General features: G+C 42.8%; 2 protein-coding genes across 2 annotated transcripts; one reads left to right on the top strand and one right to left on the bottom strand.

The window, feature by feature from the left end:
• Window positions 1-1,570: 1,570 nt before the first annotated feature.
• On the bottom strand, window positions 1,571-14,909 carry rpap1 (RNA polymerase II associated protein 1). The gene is made up of 26 exons (XM_070920091.1): window positions 14,705-14,909; window positions 14,318-14,466; window positions 14,017-14,109; window positions 13,598-13,784; window positions 13,317-13,481; window positions 12,925-13,146; window positions 11,603-11,718; window positions 11,335-11,433; window positions 10,952-11,053; window positions 10,694-10,861; window positions 10,326-10,505; window positions 10,074-10,208; window positions 9,773-9,943; window positions 9,382-9,539; window positions 9,065-9,235; window positions 8,762-8,957; window positions 8,448-8,557; window positions 8,042-8,237; window positions 7,643-7,789; window positions 7,137-7,279; window positions 6,097-6,517; window positions 5,687-5,805; window positions 5,351-5,582; window positions 4,333-4,509; window positions 3,584-3,640; window positions 1,571-2,410 (listed from the first exon to the last, which is right to left on the bottom strand). Exons 1-26 carry the CDS (start codon window positions 14,898-14,900, stop codon window positions 2,261-2,263), a joined length of 4,260 nt encoding a protein of 1,419 aa, XP_070776192.1. The 5' UTR covers window positions 14,901-14,909; the 3' UTR covers window positions 1,571-2,260.
• Window positions 14,910-16,239: 1,330 nt separating this feature from the next.
• LOC139298017 (transmembrane protein 151B) lies at window positions 16,240-21,107 on the top strand. Its single transcript, XM_070920835.1, has 2 exons — window positions 16,240-16,374; window positions 19,473-21,107. The coding sequence occupies exons 1-2, from the start codon at window positions 16,240-16,242 to the stop codon at window positions 21,105-21,107; spliced, it is 1,770 nt and encodes a 589-aa protein (XP_070776936.1).
• The last annotated feature ends 2,401 nt before the right edge of the window (window positions 21,108-23,508 follow it).

Below are 23,508 nucleotides of genomic sequence, written 5' to 3' on the forward strand. Positions count from 1 at the left end.
AGAGAAAAACAAAGGAATGATTAAACAACATGACATGAAGCCGTCTGGTGCCAGCCCATGTTCTGATATCACATGTGAGAACATGATGAAACTGAAAAAATGAAAACACATCAGTTTAATCAGAAGCAGAAATTCACCTCGACAACCATATTATTGCTTAATGGATGTATGAGAATGTTTCATAAGGAGTTAATGTTTGCGGTTGTGAGGATGAGGTGGGGCCTTTAAAGTATCACATTACTATTATTTTATACGTAGTGCAAGAAGGAATTTTATAGCTTCCTGGAGTATGAAGGAGTTTGGTGTTTAACTAAAAAACATCCTGCTCACTTTGACAAAGATGGACTACACCTGTTTCAGGAATCAAAACACCAGGTAAATGACTGTATGAACACAATCTGAAGATGCATGATAAATAGTCTGTTATGAGTCTGATCTCAATCAAAAACATCTCTCAATTTGAAGCAGTCAAGGTTCAACATGTTAACAAGTGAAAGTTATTGCCCAGAAACTGTTTTCTGAGTATTTTCCGAGTTATTATCATTATTATCTTTAGAAGCAGCGACATAACATTTAATGGGTGAAACACTCCACATAATTGTTCTTGGAGAGCGCTTCCTCTAGCCCAGCAGCAACACGCTTTGGTTCAATTTGTACCAACTGTGGAGTTTTTTTTTTACTTTGGATTCAGTCCCTGTTGGGGAATTAGACAAAGCTGTGTATTTCAGGCAGATATGCTGCCCTGTTGCAGAAAGGGTCATTATCAAAGGAACAAGAAAAAAAAGCACATTTTCAAGTGTATGTGGTCCCTCTGAGGCTGTATACTGCCAGTCACCATGAGCATGAGAAGCACAGACGGTTAAAAGACGGTTAGATGGATGGATTTACTGAAAATCAAAGGTTTGTGTGACGTGTGTTGGAATTTTTAGGTTTATAAATGATTCAAATCACCAAAACCTGACATACAAAGTTTTTTTGGTAAACGTTTCTATGTTAACGCTTTCGGAATATTTACAATGTGCAAAAGTAGTACGCAAGTTATATCTTGAAAAAAAAAAAGCCAAATCTATCTAAATATTAACCAGAAAGACGTTTAACTACATCAGTATGTGATAAGTTGTTAATGTTATGCAGTGGGACTCGATCCAGTCCCACAACTTGTTATCTAACTGAGCACATACAAGCACATGCACAGAAAGCACACCGGCCCCCTTATGGGCATTTTCCAAATCTGATTAAACACTGGAAAGAGTTAGAGAGCTTCAATGGAAATTAAATAGGGTCTTTGTCTGTGAAGGACTTCAGAGTGAGTGTTATTGATCAGTGACACTGAGGGAACAATGCACTCTGCATATGTCAATAGTCCCCAAGAGACAAACTCTGGACGGGTTTTTAACCTCATTTAAATTTGTTAAAACCCGCTGAAAACAACATGCTTGCTGCACTGTTTTGATCAAATTGTGTGCGTTTGCATCCGTGCTGTGGTTGTCAATAAAAAACAGGCTGTACAAACTCAGCTAAGTGCTGAGACACAGTGATTAAAGAATAACAACATTAAGGTTACACATAATTGAAATCATGTTTTATTCACAAAAAAAGACCATTTAAGGCACTTGTAAAGTAGGACATTTGTCTTTACTCTGAGATGCCAAGAATCGTTCTGGTCTGTTTTCCAAACTCATCAGACACACAATAACTGGCAAAGTGCTGGTGTCGCAAGGAAAAACATTGGATTCCTCCTGTCTGCTTAAAGGAAAGTTTGTGGGACCTTTGCCCCACTGCATCTGCACTTAATTTGTAGCATTTGTATTTATCCTTTGGGTTGAGTTTACTGGTTGTGTTTCAGTTCAGACAGGTTCAAGTAAAAAAAATTAGATTAAACAGAGTTTCAGATAGTTTCCACTGACGCCTGGAAAATATTGTCTTACACTGAAAACAACCTTTATTATGCTCAAAGCATGTTCAAATAAGTGTTAAATATTATTTATAAATGCATTGAGTGGTTGGCCAAATCTACCTCAGGCTGGGTTCTTGTGTTCTTGTAACCATGTTGGCTCTTGTTGTCTCGATGAGACACCTTTAGTATTGAAATGAATATCTCACTTTGTCTCCCACCGCCAGCCTTTCCTCCTCAGCATCTTCTACTCGTGCTCTAGTCTCTACTTTGATTTGCTCTCAGTCCCATTCTGTCCCTCCTCGGTATCTTGTGTTTTTGGCGCACTAGTTTTTTTTTTACAAATGTTTCCACTCCTGGCTGACTTCAGTCTCCTTTGTCATTGCTGCTGTCCTGCAGTTTCAGGACACTTTCCAAACGTTTCGCCCTAATGGGAGGCAACTGATCAAACACATCGAAGCCCAACTCTGAGTGCTGTTGTGGCAGACGGAAGAGCAGCAAGTGGTTCCTCAACACCTGGAAAAAAGACAAAGAGAGTGAGAAGGAGGTGAGAAGAGCAGCAGAGGTGGTGTAAACCAGTGATTCTAGACCAAGGGTACTTCTGCGGCTGCCAGGGGGTTTGTGGAAACATTGTGGAGTAGCTCAACTCCGGTATAAAGAAATATTTGATTGACATAATGAGTCAGCTATAACATCAGAGCACCATGTGTTGCAATTGAAAGTGCATGAAAATTAGTTAGCAAGCAAGACGAGAGGTCTAAACCAAGCCCTCAGGAAGTGCGCCGGGCTTTGAAGCCAATTTGACATAGTGGCCAAACTGTGTAATTACAACTTCCGGGTCCGTCACGTGATGTATGCTGGCCCCAAAAGACTTTTTCCCATTGGCTTACATTATGAGAGAGACATCTGTAAATCAGCAGATAATTTTTTTGGTGTACATCAACTTCCCAGTACAAATACTTAAATAGCCCTTATGTAAATCATTATGTCCTAAAACTTGTAAAAGTTATTTTCCTCCTCCATTCATGTGAGCACCCAAGACCGAGAGGTTTGGAGGCGGGGTTAAAGGAAAAGCTAGCGCGCTTTCTCTATGGGCCGCACAATATGGATGCTATGCAGAAGATCCAGCAATCTTATACTTGGAAGTGGAACTTTTTTGGCTTCATGCGCCACTGAGCAACTTTCATAACAATGAACGGGACCCCACCTCCGACACTGTATCCAATTCTCTTTATACATCCATGGTCTAAACAGTTAGCTAAAAGTAAAAGAAAAGGGACTGAAATAGAGAGCTACAAGTAATGGATAAACAATTTAGATAGTTAAAAGTATTGAGTAAATAGTTAATATAGATACAGTAAAGTAATGGATTATCAGTTGAATTAGTTAAAAAGCTTAAAAGGTAATGGATAAATTGTTGAACTAGCTAAAGTAATATATACATGCTAATAACTAATAAATGATACAAGGATATTTCTGAAATTACAGAAAATCTAAGACAACAAGGTGTTAAAAGACATTATAGAGACAGACTGGTTTGTCAGACGAATGTGGAAAGATTGTGGAGAAAAGATTATCAGTTAGTTCTGTGAGAAGTGAGGTGAAGAGTTGGTACGATCAATAAACACCTTGCAGCGCATAAAAGATCAGAGAGAGAGAGAGAGAGAGAGAGAGAGGGAGTGCAAGTACCTCATCAGTCAGGTAGTAGATTTTCCTCAGCATACTGTGTCGAGCTGCTTCAACCTCCTGGAAAAGAACGAGGGGATTACAGATCAAAGGCCCCATTGATGTACTGAACTGATGCACTTAACCTCTTGGTGTTCACTACAAAACTCACCACCTGCATGCGTGAATGTTTTCAGCGCCACAACTCTGAGGTTGGATGTTAACCACCAAACCAGTTAAAAGTTAAAGTCACATACCATGACTTTTATCAATATTTATGGACAGGAAGGAGCTAAGTTGGATGTGTGAGAGGCTTTTCCTTTCACAGTTAATCAATAACATGAGGACTGGTTTTGTTGACTCATAAAATCTTCCAAGATTTTGCATCCAATGAGCTCATATCTGGCGCAGGAAAATGAGCATAAATCCCTGTAAACTCACTGAGTACTTCTCACAAATCCAGCCATCTATTCAGTGCAGCTGCAGCACCTTCTGGATTTGCTAAATCATTACATATGTGGCAGCTTGCCTTAGGTTTCACTGTGGCTGATTAAAAAAGCCACAAAGCTCAATTTTAACATGAATACATAATCAGAAAACTCAGTGAAAGCTGAATCTGTTTTTAAGCCTTTGGGGAGCTGTTTTCATAAATCAGGAAAAGACTTCTAGTGGTGACAGATATCACATATTCTCCATCACTCTCCTTTACAGACCTGCAGAGACTGTATGTGTGTGTGTGTGTGTGTGTGTGTGTGTGCCATGAAGTGCTGTACCTGTGCTGCAGCGTCCTGAGAGAAGATGAAGGAGTTGACGTGAGACAAGGCAACCACATATAAGATGGGACACCAGCGGGGCTTAAGGGTCCCCGTTACCAAAGAGCGGAAGTAGAGACAGAGGAGAGGGAGGGAGTCTTCAGGCGGGGAGGTGAACCGTTCGATAGGGATGGAAAGCTTCAAATGAAGAGACAGAGAGATAATAAGGGAATCCAAATCATGTGTTATATGATCATAGCATATTTGTGTTATAAAAGAGACAGAAAATCAATTGTAAAATCAGGCACATTTACACATGAAAACTACAAATGGAGCCCCTTGGTAGACTTCACATCTGACAGGAGAGCACATGAGGCTGGGGAGGCTGGGGAGACTGGCCCGACCCCTCCCACCCCGGACACAAACTATTTCAGACACTCCCCCTTCGGCAGGAGGCTGAGGTCCATCAGGACCAAAACCTCGCGGCACAAGAGGTTTCTTCCCATCTGCAGGTGGCCTCATCAAAAAGGCCACCACTGACACTCACGCTATACCCCCGCTCGCCCCTACACATTACATTAACGCAAAGAGTACACACCTGATTTGGATAAACGCACATCTGGATTACAATCTTGCACATTGCAAATAATCTTATACTTCATACGTTTGCACACTCCCATGTCAATATGTTGCAGATCCCTGCGCAAACTGTACAGCTCTTTCATTTAAATATATATATAAATAAATATATATTTCATATATTATATTATTATATATATAATATTTTTTCACATTTTATTGTCAATTTTATATTTATGCTTCTTGACTTGCAGTACTTTCTTTATATTTTCTACTTACTATGTTTACCTACTACTGCAATAAACTTGATTCCGATTGGTTACGTCATCAGTTCAACTTTTGCTGCATGTCAAGTCCCTCTCTCTACCCCCATTTCCTGTCTGCCTCTTCTGTCTCACTGTCCACTAAAGGTGAAAATGCAACAAATGACAATAAAAAGCAGTAACATCCTCATCATCACCTGTTCCAGAGTGACTCCCAGTGACCTCAGCATCCCCACATGTTCTCCAAACACCGCCAGCTTCATGGTGGCACTGTACCTCCTCTGCAGGGGTAAGAGGACCCAGCAGCCGAACAGCCGGTCTCCAAAGGACACTGCTTCGTACTGGGTCAAAAGAGCAGAGTACAAGTCCTGGAAAGAGGCTAGACCTGGAGGGGGGGCGTTCAGGTCTAAAGAGTCCAGCTTGGATCGGCTGTAAATGAAAGAGATTCGGTTTAACTGCAGCACAGCCACCTTTCTCTGTGCTTAATTTAGATTTTTGCACTGTGAGACCAAAGATATTTAACATTTTCAGACCTGGTCAGTAGTCTGCACAGACCCCAGGTCAGTTTCTGAACAGGTCTCTCCAGGAACAAGTCACTGGAACACAGGAACACACAGGACAGGCGGGCGAGCTTGGCAACAGGAAGGATCACCTACAACACAACAAAATGTTCAGGTTAGTTACAACAACAAATATAATGAAAGGTGCCTGACAGAGACGCACTAGAAGAGGATCAATATTAATGACTAGATTATAATATTAGTTAAAATAGAGAGTGTTTTGTTGTTTTTGGTGAGGGCTCGTCAGGCTTTGGGTGGGGGAGTTTTTTCTTATCCAAATCGAGGGTCTGAGGATAGAAGGTGTTGTATGCTGTACAGACTGTAAAGCCCTTTGATGCACCTCTGTGCTATACAAATAAAATTGACCTGACTTGTTCAAGTACCTTTAGCGCTTCCTCCCTCCAGACCTCCAGCAGCAGCAGCCACTGCAGACAGTGGGTCACCGCCTGCAGAGCCCCCTGTGGGAGCTCCTCCACCGCCAACCCCCCACCGTCACACACCCCTGTTCGCTCATACAGGCTGACGAGTGGGAGGAAAGACCAATCAGATGGCACGGTGGGACCAGTGAGCTCTGGGAGGAGATGGGAGTTGATCCAGGGGTTGCGGCCGAGCAGAGAGTCTCGTGACGTCAGCACAGACGGCTCCAGGTGGGCCAGGTGGGTGAGGAAACAGCCTCGTATGGATGGCAGCTGGATGCAGGCTTCTCTGAGGAGAGCTCCGACAGTCTGGAGGGAGGGAGAGGTATGGTGTTGGAGTTTCAGCTCTCCCAGCTCCACAGCCTCAGGTCCTCCACTGTGGCCCTCTCTGGAAAGCAAACAAATAAACATAAACTGATACTGTAACAAAGAGGAAGCAAAGAATGTAGAACATCACTTGTGGTGGAAATGGGTCATCAGCTAATTTTATCCAATTCCAAAGAAATGTTGAATCAAATATAATTTGAGAAATTAGATTAAAATCATCTGCCCCGTTTCTTAAAAGCACTAATCTAAACGATTATTTAGAAGAATTATTTAGATTATTTAGGTCGTTCATTCCTACAGCTATAAGACTGTTTAACTGCACATAAATCTGCACAATTTGTACATACTTTATATTTTTCCGTGTATATATTTATTTTTGTCCCCCATATTTTTTATATCTGTATTTATTATTTGTATATTGTTTTTTCTTTTTAAAAAATACTTCTAATTCTTATTGACACAGTGCTGTCTGCTGTGTGTTTCTGCACCTTTCTGTCTTTGCTGCTGTGACGTGTAAATTTCCCCGCTGTGGGATTAATAAAAGTCTAAGTCTAAAGTCTGAAAGAATGTAATATATGCAAGCAACAAAACAAAAGTCAAATAAACATTTCAGCATCTTTAGGTTGATTGTGTTGCCAATCAATCCTAAAGTAAATGAATTAAAGTTCATGTAAACCTACGATATAAAGTCCTTGCTGAAGATGATGGTGGACAGCAGTTCATGTGCCAGGTATTCACTGCCTGGTAACAACCATGGCAGAAGAACCAGCGCCACCTGGTGGTACAGTGAAGCATGCTTGGCCACTTGTGGCTCAATGGGAACCTGGAGGGGAAAACATTGGTTAGGTGGTGATGATGATGATGACACGTTTAGCAGCCAAGAAGACACATGAGGATGAAGAAATAAATCAGTTTATCTCTGATGAAAACCTGAATTTACACACTCTCCAAAGATCATACTGGAAGGAAATCACACTGACAATGCACCTACTGATTCTCTCTTTTATGAAAGTCTATGAATGATCTGGTTTTAAAAATACAATAAACTACATAACAGGATGTGTTGTCAGGCATTTCTATCAGTTGGGAGCAGAAGATAACGTTGTTGAATGAAACAAAGCCTAAACGGCACGTTTCAGCCCAACAGAATATTGTTTATGGGGGTTTGATTGAAGTGGGAGCCTACCAGTCTGTGTGCCAGCCGGAGCAGCAGGTAGAGGAGGTGGTGTTCGTGACAGAGAAGCCAGGCTCTGGTGTGAGACAGGGTGGGCGTAGACTGACTGCAACTTCGCAGGTAACCAATCACAGGTTCTGACAGGAGGAGACCAGTGAACTAGAGAGTTGGAAAGAAAGTCAAACACAGGAAAGGGAAAAACTGAGATAAAACATACAGGGTTTTGTTTATGTCATCAAAAGACGGCAGCAAAATATATCTTCCTCTGTGACAAACCAACATCTTTGGCTGAAGGTGTGCTTAAATATAATCTAATGAAAAACCCTGCAGACACTGTGTTCCCGTCTGTCTTCGTCCTCGCATGATATAAAATACTCCCTAAAAGTATTTTAACTCTTCAGTAAGACCTACCTTGCAACTGAGACCTTTGTGGATGCCTGTGATTGTTTCCAGGAGGAGCCCCAGGCCTGTGAGAAGAGGGAAAGGGGAGCTGGGAACAACAAGACCCGGACGGTCCCTCCATCCTGGGCAGGCCAAACCAGGGAGGCTGGGGGTGATCTCTGGGCCCAGGTGACTAGACTGGACATTACACACTACTGAGGAAGGCCTGGTGTAAAGAAAAATTAATAATAGAAAAAGTTGTCAACAAATTAATTGTTTTTAGACTGTGCTGTTAAAAATGAAATTGATAAAAAGGTTAAGGCAACTGCCATCAGTTTTCATTATTTAGACATTCATTTTATAATCTGACAATATGACTAGGAATAACAACAAGAACTACAATGACTAAATTGGTCTCATTGTAATTTAGACTTACTTGAGGTTCTTTATCAGGCCTTGAACCACATGATGGGACAGCAGAGGGAGGAGAACCTCAGACGTCAGCAGCTCCAGCTCCTGAAGCGTCTCTACTGGCTTGAAACAATTCTGAGGAAGAGATTCACATTGTAGTAACTTTAAGCTCAACAATTTGTTATGTAGGTTGTGGATTTATAGCTTGGTAAAGCACAGACATTTAAGAGATAACAATGGATTTGTTATAAATGGTATAACTTGATTTGTACTAACTGCTAATGTTTGCAAGTTCCAAAAAAATGACACAGGTAAGAAGCACACGACAGGAAGCAGTACCTGTCTGGAGAGCTGGTGGTAGTAAGCTCCCAGGTAGGCCAGGTAAGCTGGTATCACGGCCAGGCTGCACTCTTTCTGAACTGGATTATCAAGGCTCTTCACAAAGCCCTTCAAATGTCCCAGCAGGGAAGCCTGCAACCCTGTGACATGACCCCAAGACACTGGAGGAGGAGGAGGGCACTCTTCTCCCTGAGAGCTATAGTAAAAACAGAGAAGATTACATGTAGATTTTAAAAAAAAAGGATTTAAGTGCGTTAATGTGCATGCATGGTCTCATAAAACCACATTAATCCTCATCTGTACCTGACCATGCCAGCCTGTAGCTCCTGATGGCAGCCGGCAGTGTATGTAACCTGTGTGAGCAGAGAAAGCAGAGCCAGGACCCGCTGGAGCTGCAGAGGCAACAGAGGATCTGAGGCGTCCAGGACTCTGTGAACTGACTGTAAGGTCTTCGCTAAGCCTGGATACAGGTCTCTGTGGGAATATGATGACAGTATGGCAATAAAAGACATGCAAGACAAGTGATAGAAGAGCAGAGGCGAGGATTAGACTGCATTTTTTTGCGCGCTTGCTCAGGAATCTTTCTGCTGCTGGTGGTCAGCTTGAATGTGTTAACTTACATGTATAATTTGCAGGCCTGACCGTAGCCGGCTGCTACAGCGCACAGCCTGTAGGCCTCAGTGGTGATCCAGAGGGCCTTGGTCGGTTCCAGCAGCAGCTCACTGGGCTCAGCACTCAGCAGACAAGACAGACGCTCCCTCACTCCAAGAGAGTTTAACTGGGGAGAGCAGAGAGAAAGATGCACTACTGATGCTTATACATGTGGAAAGAATTCAGATGAAACATTGGAATGAGTAGCCGCAGACATTGGATCTCAGACCTACTATGCACAACAAAGGACTTAAACATCAATAAAGAAAGGTGTCACACACCACTGGATACTTTCATGTATGCTAAGCAGCATCAGTATAGACACAGTTCTTCCCCAACAGATTCCACAGCAGCACCTACCAGTCTGGCACAGGCATGTCTGCCAGAGGTAGACAATACTCTCAACAGCTTCATGGCGCTGGCCAGTGGGAGTCCATACACAGACTGAGGAAGGGGTGAAGATGACGCTGTCCAGGAAGTGGGAAGGAACTCTGACAACACCGTCTCCATCAAGCGAGGACAGTCAAGCACCTGAGAGTGAAATATATAAAGACAATAATAATAAATTGTACTGCATCATGGCAGAAAAACAGAATCAAGGAGATACTGTGTCTGGATATAGTTCAGTGATTAAGTGAGTTGTAGCTGTTATTGTTGCTACCTGGGTGGCAGATGACGAGGAGTGCCTAGCGATACGAGTCAGGATCTCCAGGACGTCCTGGACCACTCGAGGAGAAGGTCGGACCACCTCAAGGATGTAACGTAGCCTGGGGAGCAGTTTCATCTTCAACAGACCCTGAAACACAAAGAGAGAGCCAACAATAATCTTTAACCTTCATCTAGAGTTTCTTAATTACTGTAAATTTAAAATGTATCTTTGGAACAAACAGAAAAATGAATTCTGCTTATTTACCTTGACAACATCCTGTCTGGCTACGTCATGATCAGTCTTCCTCTCTTCCTTCTCTTTAGCTGTCTCCCTCATATTTTCGGGCAGCCCCTCGTCCTCCTCATCCTCCTCCTGCTGAGCAGATGGCAGCAGAGGGAAGGAGGCCAGGCCGCGGAACCAGGAGAAGGTGCAGTCCAAACACTCCTGAGAGGGCAAACAAATTGGATATGAAGCAGAGGGACTAGACATCGGATTGAGATACCACCAGAATCACGTCATAACCAAACTTGAATGGGTCTTTAAAGATGAAATGACACCATTTCCACATATTTCTTTGTAATTAAAAAAGACTGAAGGTTTTAATGACACACTAATGCGTCAAGCTGTCTTACTTCATCCTCCGCACACACAAGGAGAGCTTTAAGTGCCTGCACAGCTGCAGACATCACTCCCTCCACGCCGTCGTCCAACGCAAAGCGGAGCAGGAAGAGCAGGCCGGCGTCGAGCAGAGTGGAAACCACGCTGCCTTTCAGAACAGACAGGTACTCTCCAGCACGAGCCTACAGGGAGAGAGATGCAGCCACGTGAGTGACTACAGACATGTGCCTCTGCAGACCTGCGTGACATACAGTATGTGTTTGTTTGTGTACCTTTGAGAGGATGTTGGCCAGAGTGCTGAGGGCCAGACTCCTCTGCTGGATGATCTGACTCCGAGACAGCAGGAAGAGTTCCTGCAGGGAGTAACCTGCCCGCTGGAGAGAAATCCTCAATGTCAAGAATAAAATCAGAACTAACAAAATGAGCCACTGTAATGACTTTAAAAAAACTATAGGTAACATGTGAAGCTGTCTTGCTAACATCAGAATCTAACTTTGTAGTTGGCTGGTACTGTCATTATCATAAACTTGATTTGTTAGTATATATATTATATTATTATATATATTTATCAAAGCCTTAAACCACATTACAGACACAAAGGGAAACATTCAATAATATTAATAAGAGGAGACTTTTTGACTTATTGCCTGCTGACCTCTGGCTCCTCTCCGTGGTGGTGCAGGCCTAAGTGGGTGGGAAGATCCTCAGTAGGTGGAATCAAGGTCCCCGCAAAGTCAAACCGAGCCTGCATGGCCTATCAGGACACAGAACCACAGAATGAGTTGGCTCACACATTGTTTCAACTCTCACTAAGGCTTGAATGCAGAAGAAAAAAAGTACTAAAATGCAAGATTTTAGTTGAAGTGAATGAAAATGGCATGCTTCTTTTTGTTCTACTGGTATTGTAAAAAATATCTTCCTACCGTCTTGGTTCCTTTCCTTCTAGGTGCAGGCAAGTCTCTCATCCACTCCAGCTTCTCTGGCTCCAGCTTATTCATGTGGACCCACTCCTTCTGAGGCTTCACCGGCAGGTCCTCCTCTGAATTCACACACACAGGAGGGCAAAAGTACAATTAGTAACGAGGTATGACTTCTTGTGCTAATGCTGACAAACTGCTGACAAAATAATCCACAATTGCAGTGATTGATCCTCCGGAGCCCTTTGATGAAGCCACAGTACCATGTTTTTAGTAGGAGTGTGGATTCTTCTATTTTCCAGTTTAAAAATTAAAAATCGCTTGAACAAAGACACATTATTAGAATATTACAAAAACTTACTGCTACACATATCAGCGACAAAGCTCAGTGTGGGGTCCTTACAGATCAATACAGACAAAATACTATAGGACACTATACAAAAGATTGCACAAACCATCTGGAAAGCATGTGCTTCTGCTTATATGACAGAAAATATGACACCCTAGTCACCTGGAGGCAAGGTGTTGCACCCTCTGCACCTACTTCCCACTGCTATGGTTCAAGATGCTCTGTTAGAAGCTGAATATTTATTCTAAACCCAAAACAAGTATGTGTTGTTTTCTCTAAAAGGGAAGGTAGAGGAGGCAATAAATCATCTTTGGCCAGAGGAGACAGAATGACAGAAACAGCTCTGTTCATTGCGTTTCTTGGGAAAGCAGAATGGTATAAATAACGTGCATGATCCATCGTCACATGATCCATTAGCAACACTTTCATCAGGGCCGGGAGTATTCTTTGAATGATCTGCAGCAACTTAATTGCAGAGAGTGGCTACTTCTGGCTCAGCCTGGCCTCACTGCTAATCACACAAAGTGAAGCCGACGATCAGCTTAATGTCTGGATTTTAGCCATGCAGCAGAAGCATCCCACATTAGTTATACAATTAGAGAGTGGACGCTTAGGAGAGTGAGGAGAGGGAGAGCAGAGAGAGTAAAGAGGAGAGCAGAGAGGAAAATGTTCAGGTGATGGAGATAAAGGCAGAGAAAGCTGGTAGTGGACGAACTCTGCCTCATTTACATTTAGAGATTCTCCCCCAACATGTACCACTGATCGAATATTTGACAGTCTCAGCAACAAGGCTACAATTTTAGCAGGCCTAAGGACGCAAGAAGTAATGTCAGATGATATAGTACAGTCATCCACATAACTTAAATGCTGCTGATTTATTCGTATCTCCAGCAGCAGCAGCAGCAGCAGCAGCAGAAGAGACCAGGAACAACTGACAACACAGAAGTGATAAACAGGGTTTATTTTAAACCCATCATACCCGTCACAGTATGCGGCAGTTGCTCCTCCTCCTCTCCTTCCATCTCTACTTCTTGGGGTTTCTGAAACAGCACAGCAGCACTAGAGGAGCCTGGCTCTCTGCTCACATTTTCAAGAGGAAAGTTTTCCTTGCTGCCTTTGCCCTGGGGGTGTTTGGATGGGGAGGCAGAGGACGGGACGCTCTGGGCTTTGTGAGATCTAACGAACTCCACCAGTCTAGGATCTGGGAAGCAGAAATAATCGTATTATATGCAGTGGTACAAACAAAACAGAAAAAAAAAAAGGTTTTGACGTACTTTACTAGCGAGGATACAAACTCAACACATATCATGTCTTCATATGAACATATATCATATACTAATTAACTATCATGTGGGAAACGTCATTGCCTACCAAGCTGAGATAAGAGTTTCTGCTGCTCCCGTAGCATCTCAGACTTAGACATTCCCTGGAGCTTAGCCTGGTTCTCCCTGTGGATCCTTAAGGCCTCTCCTGAGCTACCTGGACCCTCAATCCCCTGACCGGACACCAGCCTGGGACCTGAGACTGCAGCTGGCTCTGGTGAGAGGAGAGGAGCGAGCAGACAAAGAGAAAGGGAAAGAAAAAATAAATCATTCTTTACGAATTCTGACATGTGTGTTACATTTAGAATAATATAGCTCCAGCCTACTTACGATCATCTGCAGCATCACACTGATCTGTATCCATACTGGTCTCAGGAGGCAGGTTCTGCTCAGTGCGTTCAGGTGTCTGAGCAGCCTCAGGTGCGCAGTGTAAAGGTGTCTTTCCCTCCTTACGTCTCTGAGCTGCAATCTGACGTGAGAAAATACTCTTCTTCCCACCAGCTGTAGACGGCGGCACCTGGTCATAAGGACGAATGAAATTAGATAAAGACGCAAACTAATATCAATTTACCCATCTACAAATTATTGTAACGACACAATGTTTGAGTATAAACAAGCAGCTTGCTAATATGTGATTCTATACATAAAGAGAAGTTATTTTTCCTCATTGTGAATGGCCAGAGTTTGATGCCATTTTTTAACTCTAAAATCACACCATTTATGAAGAACGGATATTGATGTGTTTTTACCTGACTGCTGGTTTCTGAGCGGTGCAATACTTTGGGGAAAGCCATGCCTGTAAACACTGGTAGAGATACTAGAGTAGAGCTGGTATCTCTCTCCTTAAAACAAAGAATAATAATGTTACAGATCCATTGAAAACCCAACTACATCTGTGTATTGTGTCAAGCTCAACATGATACCAGCAAATGTGGATAAACACATGGATAGACAAAATAAGCTATTTGGTTCACTACACAGTCACTGATTCATGCTTTGCATTTTCATTCTTGATGCAGCATTAAGTTAAGTTTTACAACAGGCACTTACAACGATTCGGGAGAGAACAGCACTGACGTGAGTGTCATGTTTGTCCAGCCTCTCCTCAGCATCCTCAGCCTCGAAAGTGACACGGCTGGCTTTAAAGCGAGATTTCTTAGGAGGTGCTGGCGTCAGAGACGGGAGCTGGTCTGGAAGATCTAGAGGAAAACAAAAGTTTGACGTTTAGGTTTGAAGTTTGCGTATTAAATAATCTTACTATATACGGTCCATTGTTAGCCGTTACATATACCTTAAAAATATAACATACTTAAGAGTGTAACTTATGTCTGTGAAGTACCATCTTAGCCTCATGTTGAGCCTGGATAAACCCCCAAAATGTGTCACTGAGTAAAAATTCTCAAAAATAAAAAGGAGGAAAAAAAAGATATCTTTTACCTTCTATGGTGACAACATCCCTCTGTCTCCCGTCAGTCTCCCCGTTGAGTACCCCTCCTTCTCCTCCAGCCTCGCCTCTCCTCTTGTCAGGTCTGCGGACCACATTGGCAGCAGATGGGGCACCAGAGGTCAGGAACTGCTCCTGCTCTCTCAGGAGGTCTGCCTCAGAGTCAGTTGGCTTGGGACGCCGCAACATCCCTCTATCGGACACAAAAGATTATATTAAATTAAATACATTGCCACTGGTGTGTCTAATTCTGTTTCCCTATCCCTTTGTGTCTCTCCATACTTCAACCTGAACCCAACACCTAACCTCAGCCCTAACGCTACTTGATGGGGAAACATGATGATTATGATCATTCAAGGGGCCCAAAGCTGTTGGGGGCCTACAAATATATAGTTACGCCCCTGTAAAGGATGACATTTTAACTGAATTGAAACTCATTCAAGCTCTGGTTCATCATACCGTGCTTAGCTGACAGCTATATCTGATTTGTATTTTCTTAAATAAATACTGTGAACATAATGTCTCATCTGCTTCCGAGTAGAGGCTGAACTTGGTAAGTGTGGCTAATGTTAAGGCTAACTAACGTTATCAAGGAGTGAAAGAAAGGATATAAAGCGACAAACATAAAAACATTAACCGAACCTAGTAATAAATTACCCATATCTAACATCAGCTATATATTGCTTTTTCGTTTTCACGTGTAGTTAAGTTTACGTCCGACACGCACAGGGGATGAATTTAACGTGCAGTTCACGTTAGCTTAACGCTAGCTTGATATCTCAAACCTCACTCGGTTGAAGCTAAAATTATTCAACACGATACCAAACAGTGTGACCACAATGTGGCTGTCTTTGTTGTTTTATAATGTTTCACATTTGTGTTAGCTAACCTTCAGTTAAGTGCTGGATCCGTACACAACACTTCGGAGGACCACACGGAAGAATTTGAATGTGACACCAAACTCCACCTTCAAAATAAAAGCGACCAGGCAGCGTAAAGAGAAACGAACGCGACTACTTCCCCCCCTTCTCTCAAAAAACGATTAGGTAATTTTGAGGCTTAGAAGGCGTACACCATTTAGCTGAGTTGTTGGCGGCTATTTTAATGCATCCTTGCTGATTTATATCGTGTGACGCTCAGGGTTTACCACATATCTAAGCTAGATCTCGCGCTATCCTTCCTCCCTCCTCCAGGACACTGGGCAGCACATCTGGATAAACATAGTGCTGAGATGTTTTTTTATGATACATGTTTTTATTAGGTGATTCAAACTGTCTACCACTGGCCACTGATAACAAGCCTCGCTGACTGCATCATGGTCAACCTCTGCTGCCTTTGCTGCGGTGAAATCCCTCAACCCCGCCCCCCTCCGTCCGGCCAGTCGGGACCACCGCGGGATCCCCGCTCCGTGCAGCAGCAGCAGCCTGCTGGCTCCGGCCCAGACGGCGTGGGGCTGAAGGGGGGAGCAAAGCCAGTGAATAAAAAAGAGTGAGTTTATAATCTCTCTCTGACATGCGAAAAGTGCAGCATGCTCTCTTCCGATCTGGACTCTGCGGAGGACACGGCGGCCAGCGCTCCCAATGATGCTGAGGGAGAGGAGCAGGAGGAGGAGGAGGAGGAGGAGGAAGAGGGCTCACCGGCTGAGAGTGATGTCCCGGAGGAGGTAGGTGTGGACATGCCAGCCATTCAGTATCATATTTTTTAACCTAAACAAAATAAACCTTAAAATCATGAAAAAAAACATTAGCTGGTAATAGTTCTGATCAATTAATTACTTTCAGAAAAGAAAAGAAATGCCAACAAGTCTGAACCAGAAACCTTCTTGTCGTGCTATACAAATTAGCTAAGATGCAAGTTTCCCAAGCTTATTTTATTTAAGTAATTTAGATTTAAAATGCGTGCATTTTGATTTCTGTGGCTCACTGGAAAGTAAATCCTATATTGACATCCTCTCTCCCCAACTGCTTCCACCTGCAGCCAAACTGCCTCTCTGTCTTCTTGCTGAAATGTCAGAATAGTCCATTTCACATAGTGGCAGCAGAATCCAGTGATGTGGAAAGATACTCTCACTGACAAACTCATGCATTTAGTTTGACCATGATTTCAAGCGTTGACCAGTCCTCTATGTGTACGTGTCTGTGTTTGCTCCACCACCATGCCCTCTGTCTTTACTGCTATGGAGTAATTACTGTGATTCCATCTGGGGGATTGGCTGTGTGCAGCCAGCCATGGACAGATAGTAAAAGTGCTGGAGTTGTCTTACCTCAGATCCATTGTCCATGTAACTGCTCAGTCCTATTTGATACCGTAGAGTACAATTTATGTCTTTCTTTTTTTTTTTTTTTTACAAACGTCCTATTTATCTTCAGCCTACAGATTTAGTTTAGCTGCTTGAAAACTCTTTCTAAGGATGTATTGTCATCCCATCTGAGTCAGGGCTTATATTTTTTAAATTGGTGTAACATTGGCTTGATTTAGAAGATATTTTACATAGAAGAAGTATTTAAATGGGGAATTTGCACGTCTGACGTATTATTAGAGTATAAAAACACAATACAAAGAAATCCTCCCCCGAATGTTTTTCAGGTAAATGAGTACAAACTATACATAGTCTGTAATGTCTGCAGTTAGGAGGCATGCGCTACTGAAAAGCCTGTCCTCTCTGGTACACTAGAAATTGAATCCCTGTTTGCTCCATGAATAACTGAGGTGGAACCAGCAAAGTGACATCCCCACCCCTGTGTCAGTGCAGTAATGGATGGGCTGCTTGTCAACATAAATCCTTTCACTCCATAAAACACCAGAGGTAGTCTCCAAGAGCCCAGGATCTCATGGGGATGGGCGTCACCACAAGAACCAGACAAAAAAATATTAGAAAGTCATTCAGAAATCTTGATAAATGTGACTGACAAGATAAAATTAATTTTTAAATGTGTGAAACTCCACTGCACTCCTTGCAGATGCATGCATTAAATGTTGCTGGTTTAATCTCTTTATGCATAAAGGGTTATGCTCGGCCGTCTTTTACTGTTAGTGTTACTGATGAAGGAGCTTCAGGCCAGTGTCTCTGCTGAATGGGACGATTCGACTTGTGGTCAGTATTGCAAATGTGAGCACTTTCTGTTTGTCTGCCCTGAGCTAACCACCCAATACTCAGCAGATAAGTGTAGAGCAGAGGTTTGTGTGTGTGTGTGTGTGTGTGTGTGTGTTTAAGCAGTGCTTGGAGAAGTATTCAGATTTCTTTCTTTGGTGAAATTAACAATGTCACAATTTAAAAATACTGCATTACAAGTGAAAGTCCTACATTAAAATAGTTACTTAAGTAAAAATACTAACATACTATCAACATGTTACAGTATCACACGTAAAAGTACTACTTATGCAGCAGAATGGCCCTTGTCAGTGTTATATTATTATATATGTTATATCATGTTATTATTATTACTGATGTGTTAACATGAGCAGCATTTTATTGTTGCATCTGGTCCAGGTGGAGCTAATATGAACTATTTTACGTACTGTTGGATAGTTTAATCAACTAATTAACCAATCAATGTGTCATATTTTAGCCGCTGTTGATACTGTTTGTAATTCATTATTAATTACAGTAACCTGTAACGCGGCTGTTAAAAAGTACAATATTACCATCTGAAATGTAGTGGAGTAGAAGTATGAAGTAGCATAAACTGGAAATAGTTCTTCAAAATGTTACTTAACTACTGCACTTGAGGAAATGTACGTAGTTATACTGGACCACTGTTGAATGCATGCATGAGGTTAAGTGTGTCATGTTGCACCTGACAATTATTTCATTATCGATTTATCATTTGATTATTGTTTTGATTACTTATTAAACTATAAAATGTCAGGAAGTAGTGAAAGTTCCCAGAGCCCGAGGTGACATCTTCAAATTGCTTGTCAGTCCATAGCTCAGAGGTATTTAATTTAAAAAACATATATAACAGAAGCACTAAATCCTTACATTTCAGAAACTGGACCTGAAAATATTTGGTGTTTTTCACTGAAAAATAACTTAAACGTTTAATGGGTTTTTATGTAATTTTCTGCACTTTTGCTGTGGCTAGAGCGTCATCTCTTCTCTAAAGCTTAGCTTAATTTCAAGCCACACAGTTTGAACACTGACTAATAATGTGGCCTACTGATATTATTGGTCAATATTAATTTATCACCTGTGTCGGCCAGTGCAGTGAGTAACAAGACATTGCAGTACAGAAATGCCAAAAATATGTTTGACGACAAGTTCATTTTGCACCAATAAAATGTCCTGCCCAGTGCACAGTATTTACACTGTAAGATTTTCTGCTCTCAAATATCAGTGCTGGTATCTGCCTCAAACATCGGTCGGGCTCTATTTGATTTGACGACTTAACTAGCGAGTACATTTGCCCTCATGCAATATAAATGAAATTAATTTCAGAGATAGATGTGTGAAAACACTTCACTTAATATTTTTGTCCGTCAGCTGCTTTGACTCACAGCCTCCCAGGGACACATATACGTGGTTTAATTGAATTCCACGGCGCTTCCTTTAGTTTGATTTACTTTGTGCTTAGGTATGGAAAAGCTTGGCAATTTATAGTGCGGCCATGTTCATTTGCATTTCTGCTGCAAGTCATAATGTCACCGCCACGTTTCAGGGGGCTCATTGCTTTAAGTGCCTTTTCCTCATTACTCTCTCTCTCTCCTTCTTTCTTTCTTATGTCTCTCTCTCTCTCTCTCTCTCTCTCTCTCTCTCTGCAGCAGCATCCAGTGAAGCAGTCCCTGGGTGCTTGTGTCTGCCGGGAGTCCCATTGGCGCTGCCTGCTGCTCTCTCTGCTCATGTACAGCTGCCTGGGCGCGGTGGCCTGGTGCCAGCTGACCCGGGTCACCAAGATCAGCTTCAACCCGGCTCTCACCTCCTCCTTCACGGCCTCCTTCACCTCCTCCCTGCGGGGGTCCTCCGGGATGGGCGTCGGGGGACACTCAATGATCTACCACGACAGCCCCTGCTCTGACGGCTACATCTACATCCCTCTGGCCTTCCTTCTCATGCTCTACGTCTTGTACATGGTGGAGTGCTGGCACTGCAGAGCCAGGAGTGAGCTGCAGTGCAAAGCAGATGTGGACAGCGTGTACGAGCGCGTGCTGCGGATGCAACAGGCCCAACCCTGCATATGGTGGAAGGCCATCAGCTACCATTTTGTCCGACGTACTCGGCAAGTCACGCGATACCGCAACGGGGATGCCTACACGACCACGCAGGTGTACCATGAGAGAGTGAACACCCATGTGGCTGAGGGGGAGTTCGACTACAGCCACTGTGGGATGAAAGACGTATCACGTGACCTCAGAGGCTTGGAGGGACATCCGGCGACTCGCCTGCGCTTCACCAAATGTTTCAGCTTCACCGAGGCTGGGCCAGAAAACGATTATCTCAACCAGAGAGCCAGGTTCTTCTCTGAGATTGAGGGTTTGGACGATTACATGGAGGCCAGGGAGGGGATGCAGCTGAAGAATGTGGACTTCAGAGAAAACCTGATAGCCTACGTAGACCCAGATAGGATGCCTTGGTACACGTCCCAGGTTGCCTTCTGGCTGGCAGCTCTGCTGATGTTGTCCTGGCCTCTGAGAGTGCTGATAGAGTACCGCACTGCTTATGTGCACTACCGCATAGAGAAACTATTTGGGTTAGAGTACAGCCACAGCAGCCCCTCTCCTCTAGATGAAGACAGGCCTCTAGGGAATCGCACTGGTTGTGTTATTCCAAGAGTAGACACACTGGACAGCACTGAAATGGAGTGGCACATACGCTGCAACCGCCAGGTGATTCCCAGCTACTCCGAGGCAATGCTGATAAACATGAGCACGGCAGACTCTAACTCACTACAAGAGACTGAATGCACCTCGTCCTCAAACTGCTTCCTCCTGGACAGCAGCCAGACTGCTCAGAGCTACGGCGCTTTGCAAAGCCAGGACGGCAGCGAGCAGCGCAGCGAGCCGAACGGACGAGGAGATGATCGAGGAGGCAGGAGGAGGACCGTCACCAGCTCTAGCTGTTCCTCCATCTTCTCCTGCCGCGGAGCGCTGTTCCACTCCCACCTCTCCTCAGACACGTCCCGCTTCTCTCTCTGCCGCATGTACGGCTCCCACCGCACCGTGGCTCTGTTTAGGAGCCACAGCAGCAGCCTGACGGACCCCTGCTGCGTGGACGAGCAGTGCTGCCGGTCCGACTCAAGCCAGCTGGCGCTCAGTGAGAGTCCGCCAACTTATACAGACGCCCGCTTCTTCCCAGTTCTCATCGTGCATCGGTCTGAGGGCTGTGGCAGCGAGGACGGGAGGGAAGTGAGGCGTTATTATATACGAAGGGGGTCCTCCTGTGTGGAGACAGCTCTGTGAAGGGAATGAAGAGACCTACTGATAAGTCAAGATGGATTCAAATCAGTAACAATGGATGGTGTTTATTAGGGTCTATGGAGAAAATTCCACTGTAAATGTGAAGTAAAAGAAGCTTAAATACAGACTTTCTATTTTTTAAAAGGTCAAAGAGTACTCAACAGCACATGTCCATATTATTACAGTTAAATTGTCTGTATGAAAACAGCTGCAGGTGTGGGACAGGCAGTGTGTAGTGTCTCTAAATGCATTGGCACTTTCTCTTGGCCATGTCAGTCTGTCAGTTACCGGAGAGACAACAAGAATAACTGTCAGATATGATTAAATGGTGCATTCATGCCACTGATACATGAAAACTGCACAACCTCAGCATCCTACTCTTCATCAAAATTCCTATTTTTCAGACATCGGAGGAAACAAAACTTCACCAGTTCTTACTTTGACCTTGTATGTGTTATTGTGTGTGTGTGTGTGGGGGGGGGGGACTTACTAAAAGTGTGCCACTTAGAGGAATGTGTAAGAATAATACAAGAAAGTTGCATGTTATTACCAAAGGTATTGTCTTTTAGTTGATTCATAGACAGCAAGGTGAAACCAAAGACGTCAGTATCCTGGGTTTGTGTTTCTTTTTCCCAAAGAATTTTATTAAACACTACAAAGCATCTATTGATGAGGGGTATGCTGGGTGGAGAACATGAATGTCAAAATGTAAGAAATAAAAATAGTCCTGAAGGATTATTATTGCATAACAGCGCTTAACAAATCAATCACAAGACTTGTGAGGTTTATGAATCAGTTTACTTGTACCCTGTACAATTGAAGTGGAAATGCATAAGAACAGTATAAGGAGCCATCCAACAGGGTGGGGGGTTGTGGGGTTTTATTCTTTTAAATGAGTTCATTAAATCATACAATGAATCATATCACTGTGGCACTTTTTTTAAAAAATTTAAGGTCACAAACAAATGTACAGTTCCTCTTGTGTGTGTGTTAATATAGAAGACGAGAAAGAGAGATCAGACTCACAGCTCACTGGTACCTCTGCCGTCCTCAAGTACAACTACAGATGAAGAAACAGTGTGGCTGGATTCAGGTTTGACATTGCGGTTGCAAGACAGAAGGTAGTTGGTACAAATAAACCCATTTATGAAAACAAAAGCCTAAATTCAGCTTGTTATTTGAACTGGGGTGCCACTTCTGGCAAAATACACAAGGTAGATAAAGAAATAGAGCAGAAGAATAACAACAATATAGTGTCTTTGCTATTTCTCTCATCCTGTGATCATATAGGTAAGGCAGTTTGTCATGATACTCTGGGGCCAGATAGTTTGTTGTTTTACATATCAGAGCATGGACCTCCATTTTAAACTTTATGGCTGATTTCCATGCCATGACCACAGGAATGATGAATGTCAATGTGATGGGGAGAGATAAATAAAAGCATCACCAGTGGTGGAAGAAGTATTTAGATCTCTTACTTTGATAAAAGCTATACTACAAAAATACTCCATTATAAGTAAATATCTTCCCCCCCAAACTTAAGTAAACGTACAGAACTATTACCAAAGTAATTGCAGAATGTTATAATATTATACAATATATTACTTTACTAGATTATTAATAATTAATTATCAATGTGGAGCCAATTTTGTTGCAACTCTATAACAATGCATCCTGTTCATAAGATGTGACGTGAATCTGCAAAGTAACTAGTAACTACAACTGTCAAATAAATGTAGTAAAATAAAAAGTATATTTCCCTAGTATGGTTTTTGGGGAAGTCTTTCTTTCTGCTGACCACTAGGTGCCACAATTGCTGAGGACTATTTTATTTATTTTTATATTTTCATTATAATTTTTCACGGGTACATTCAACAGTTCACTCAATTAATTAATAAAAAGTTTACTAACCCATCTACAGGGTGAGCCAAACCTTGGAAACAGTAGTTTGATAAAAACAACAATGGTACACTTACTTTTGTTTTCAAGGAGTTTCTGCTCAGTTGTCATGGAGATAACTTCAGTGGCGCAAAATTGGATAAAGACGACCATGGGATGCTGTTGAAAGTAAATAGGTTGCTTAATGATTTTCAGCTAGTACGGTGGGTAGAAGTGTTTGTTCTTAAATACAATGTAATATTACTGCAGTGAAGATTACAGAATCACATTAAAATATTATTTTATCATCGATTATAATTTGTTTCAGACAAACGACCACAGAACTGCGTCACTTTAAACAGTAGTTAGACACCATACAGACGGCGGTCTGTTGTCCCGCTCCTGCTCAGTGTGCGCACGGGCTGAGTTTTCACTAGCGCTTCACTGACGTCACTTCCCGAGCGCGCGGGGTAATCGTGCTAACGGCTGCTAACCAGCCGACTGACAGCCGAAAACTATCCAGGAC

Source organism: Enoplosus armatus, chromosome 15, assembly GCF_043641665.1.
Source record: "Enoplosus armatus isolate fEnoArm2 chromosome 15, fEnoArm2.hap1, whole genome shotgun sequence".
Taxonomy (NCBI): Eukaryota; Metazoa; Chordata; class Actinopteri; order Centrarchiformes; family Enoplosidae; genus Enoplosus; species Enoplosus armatus.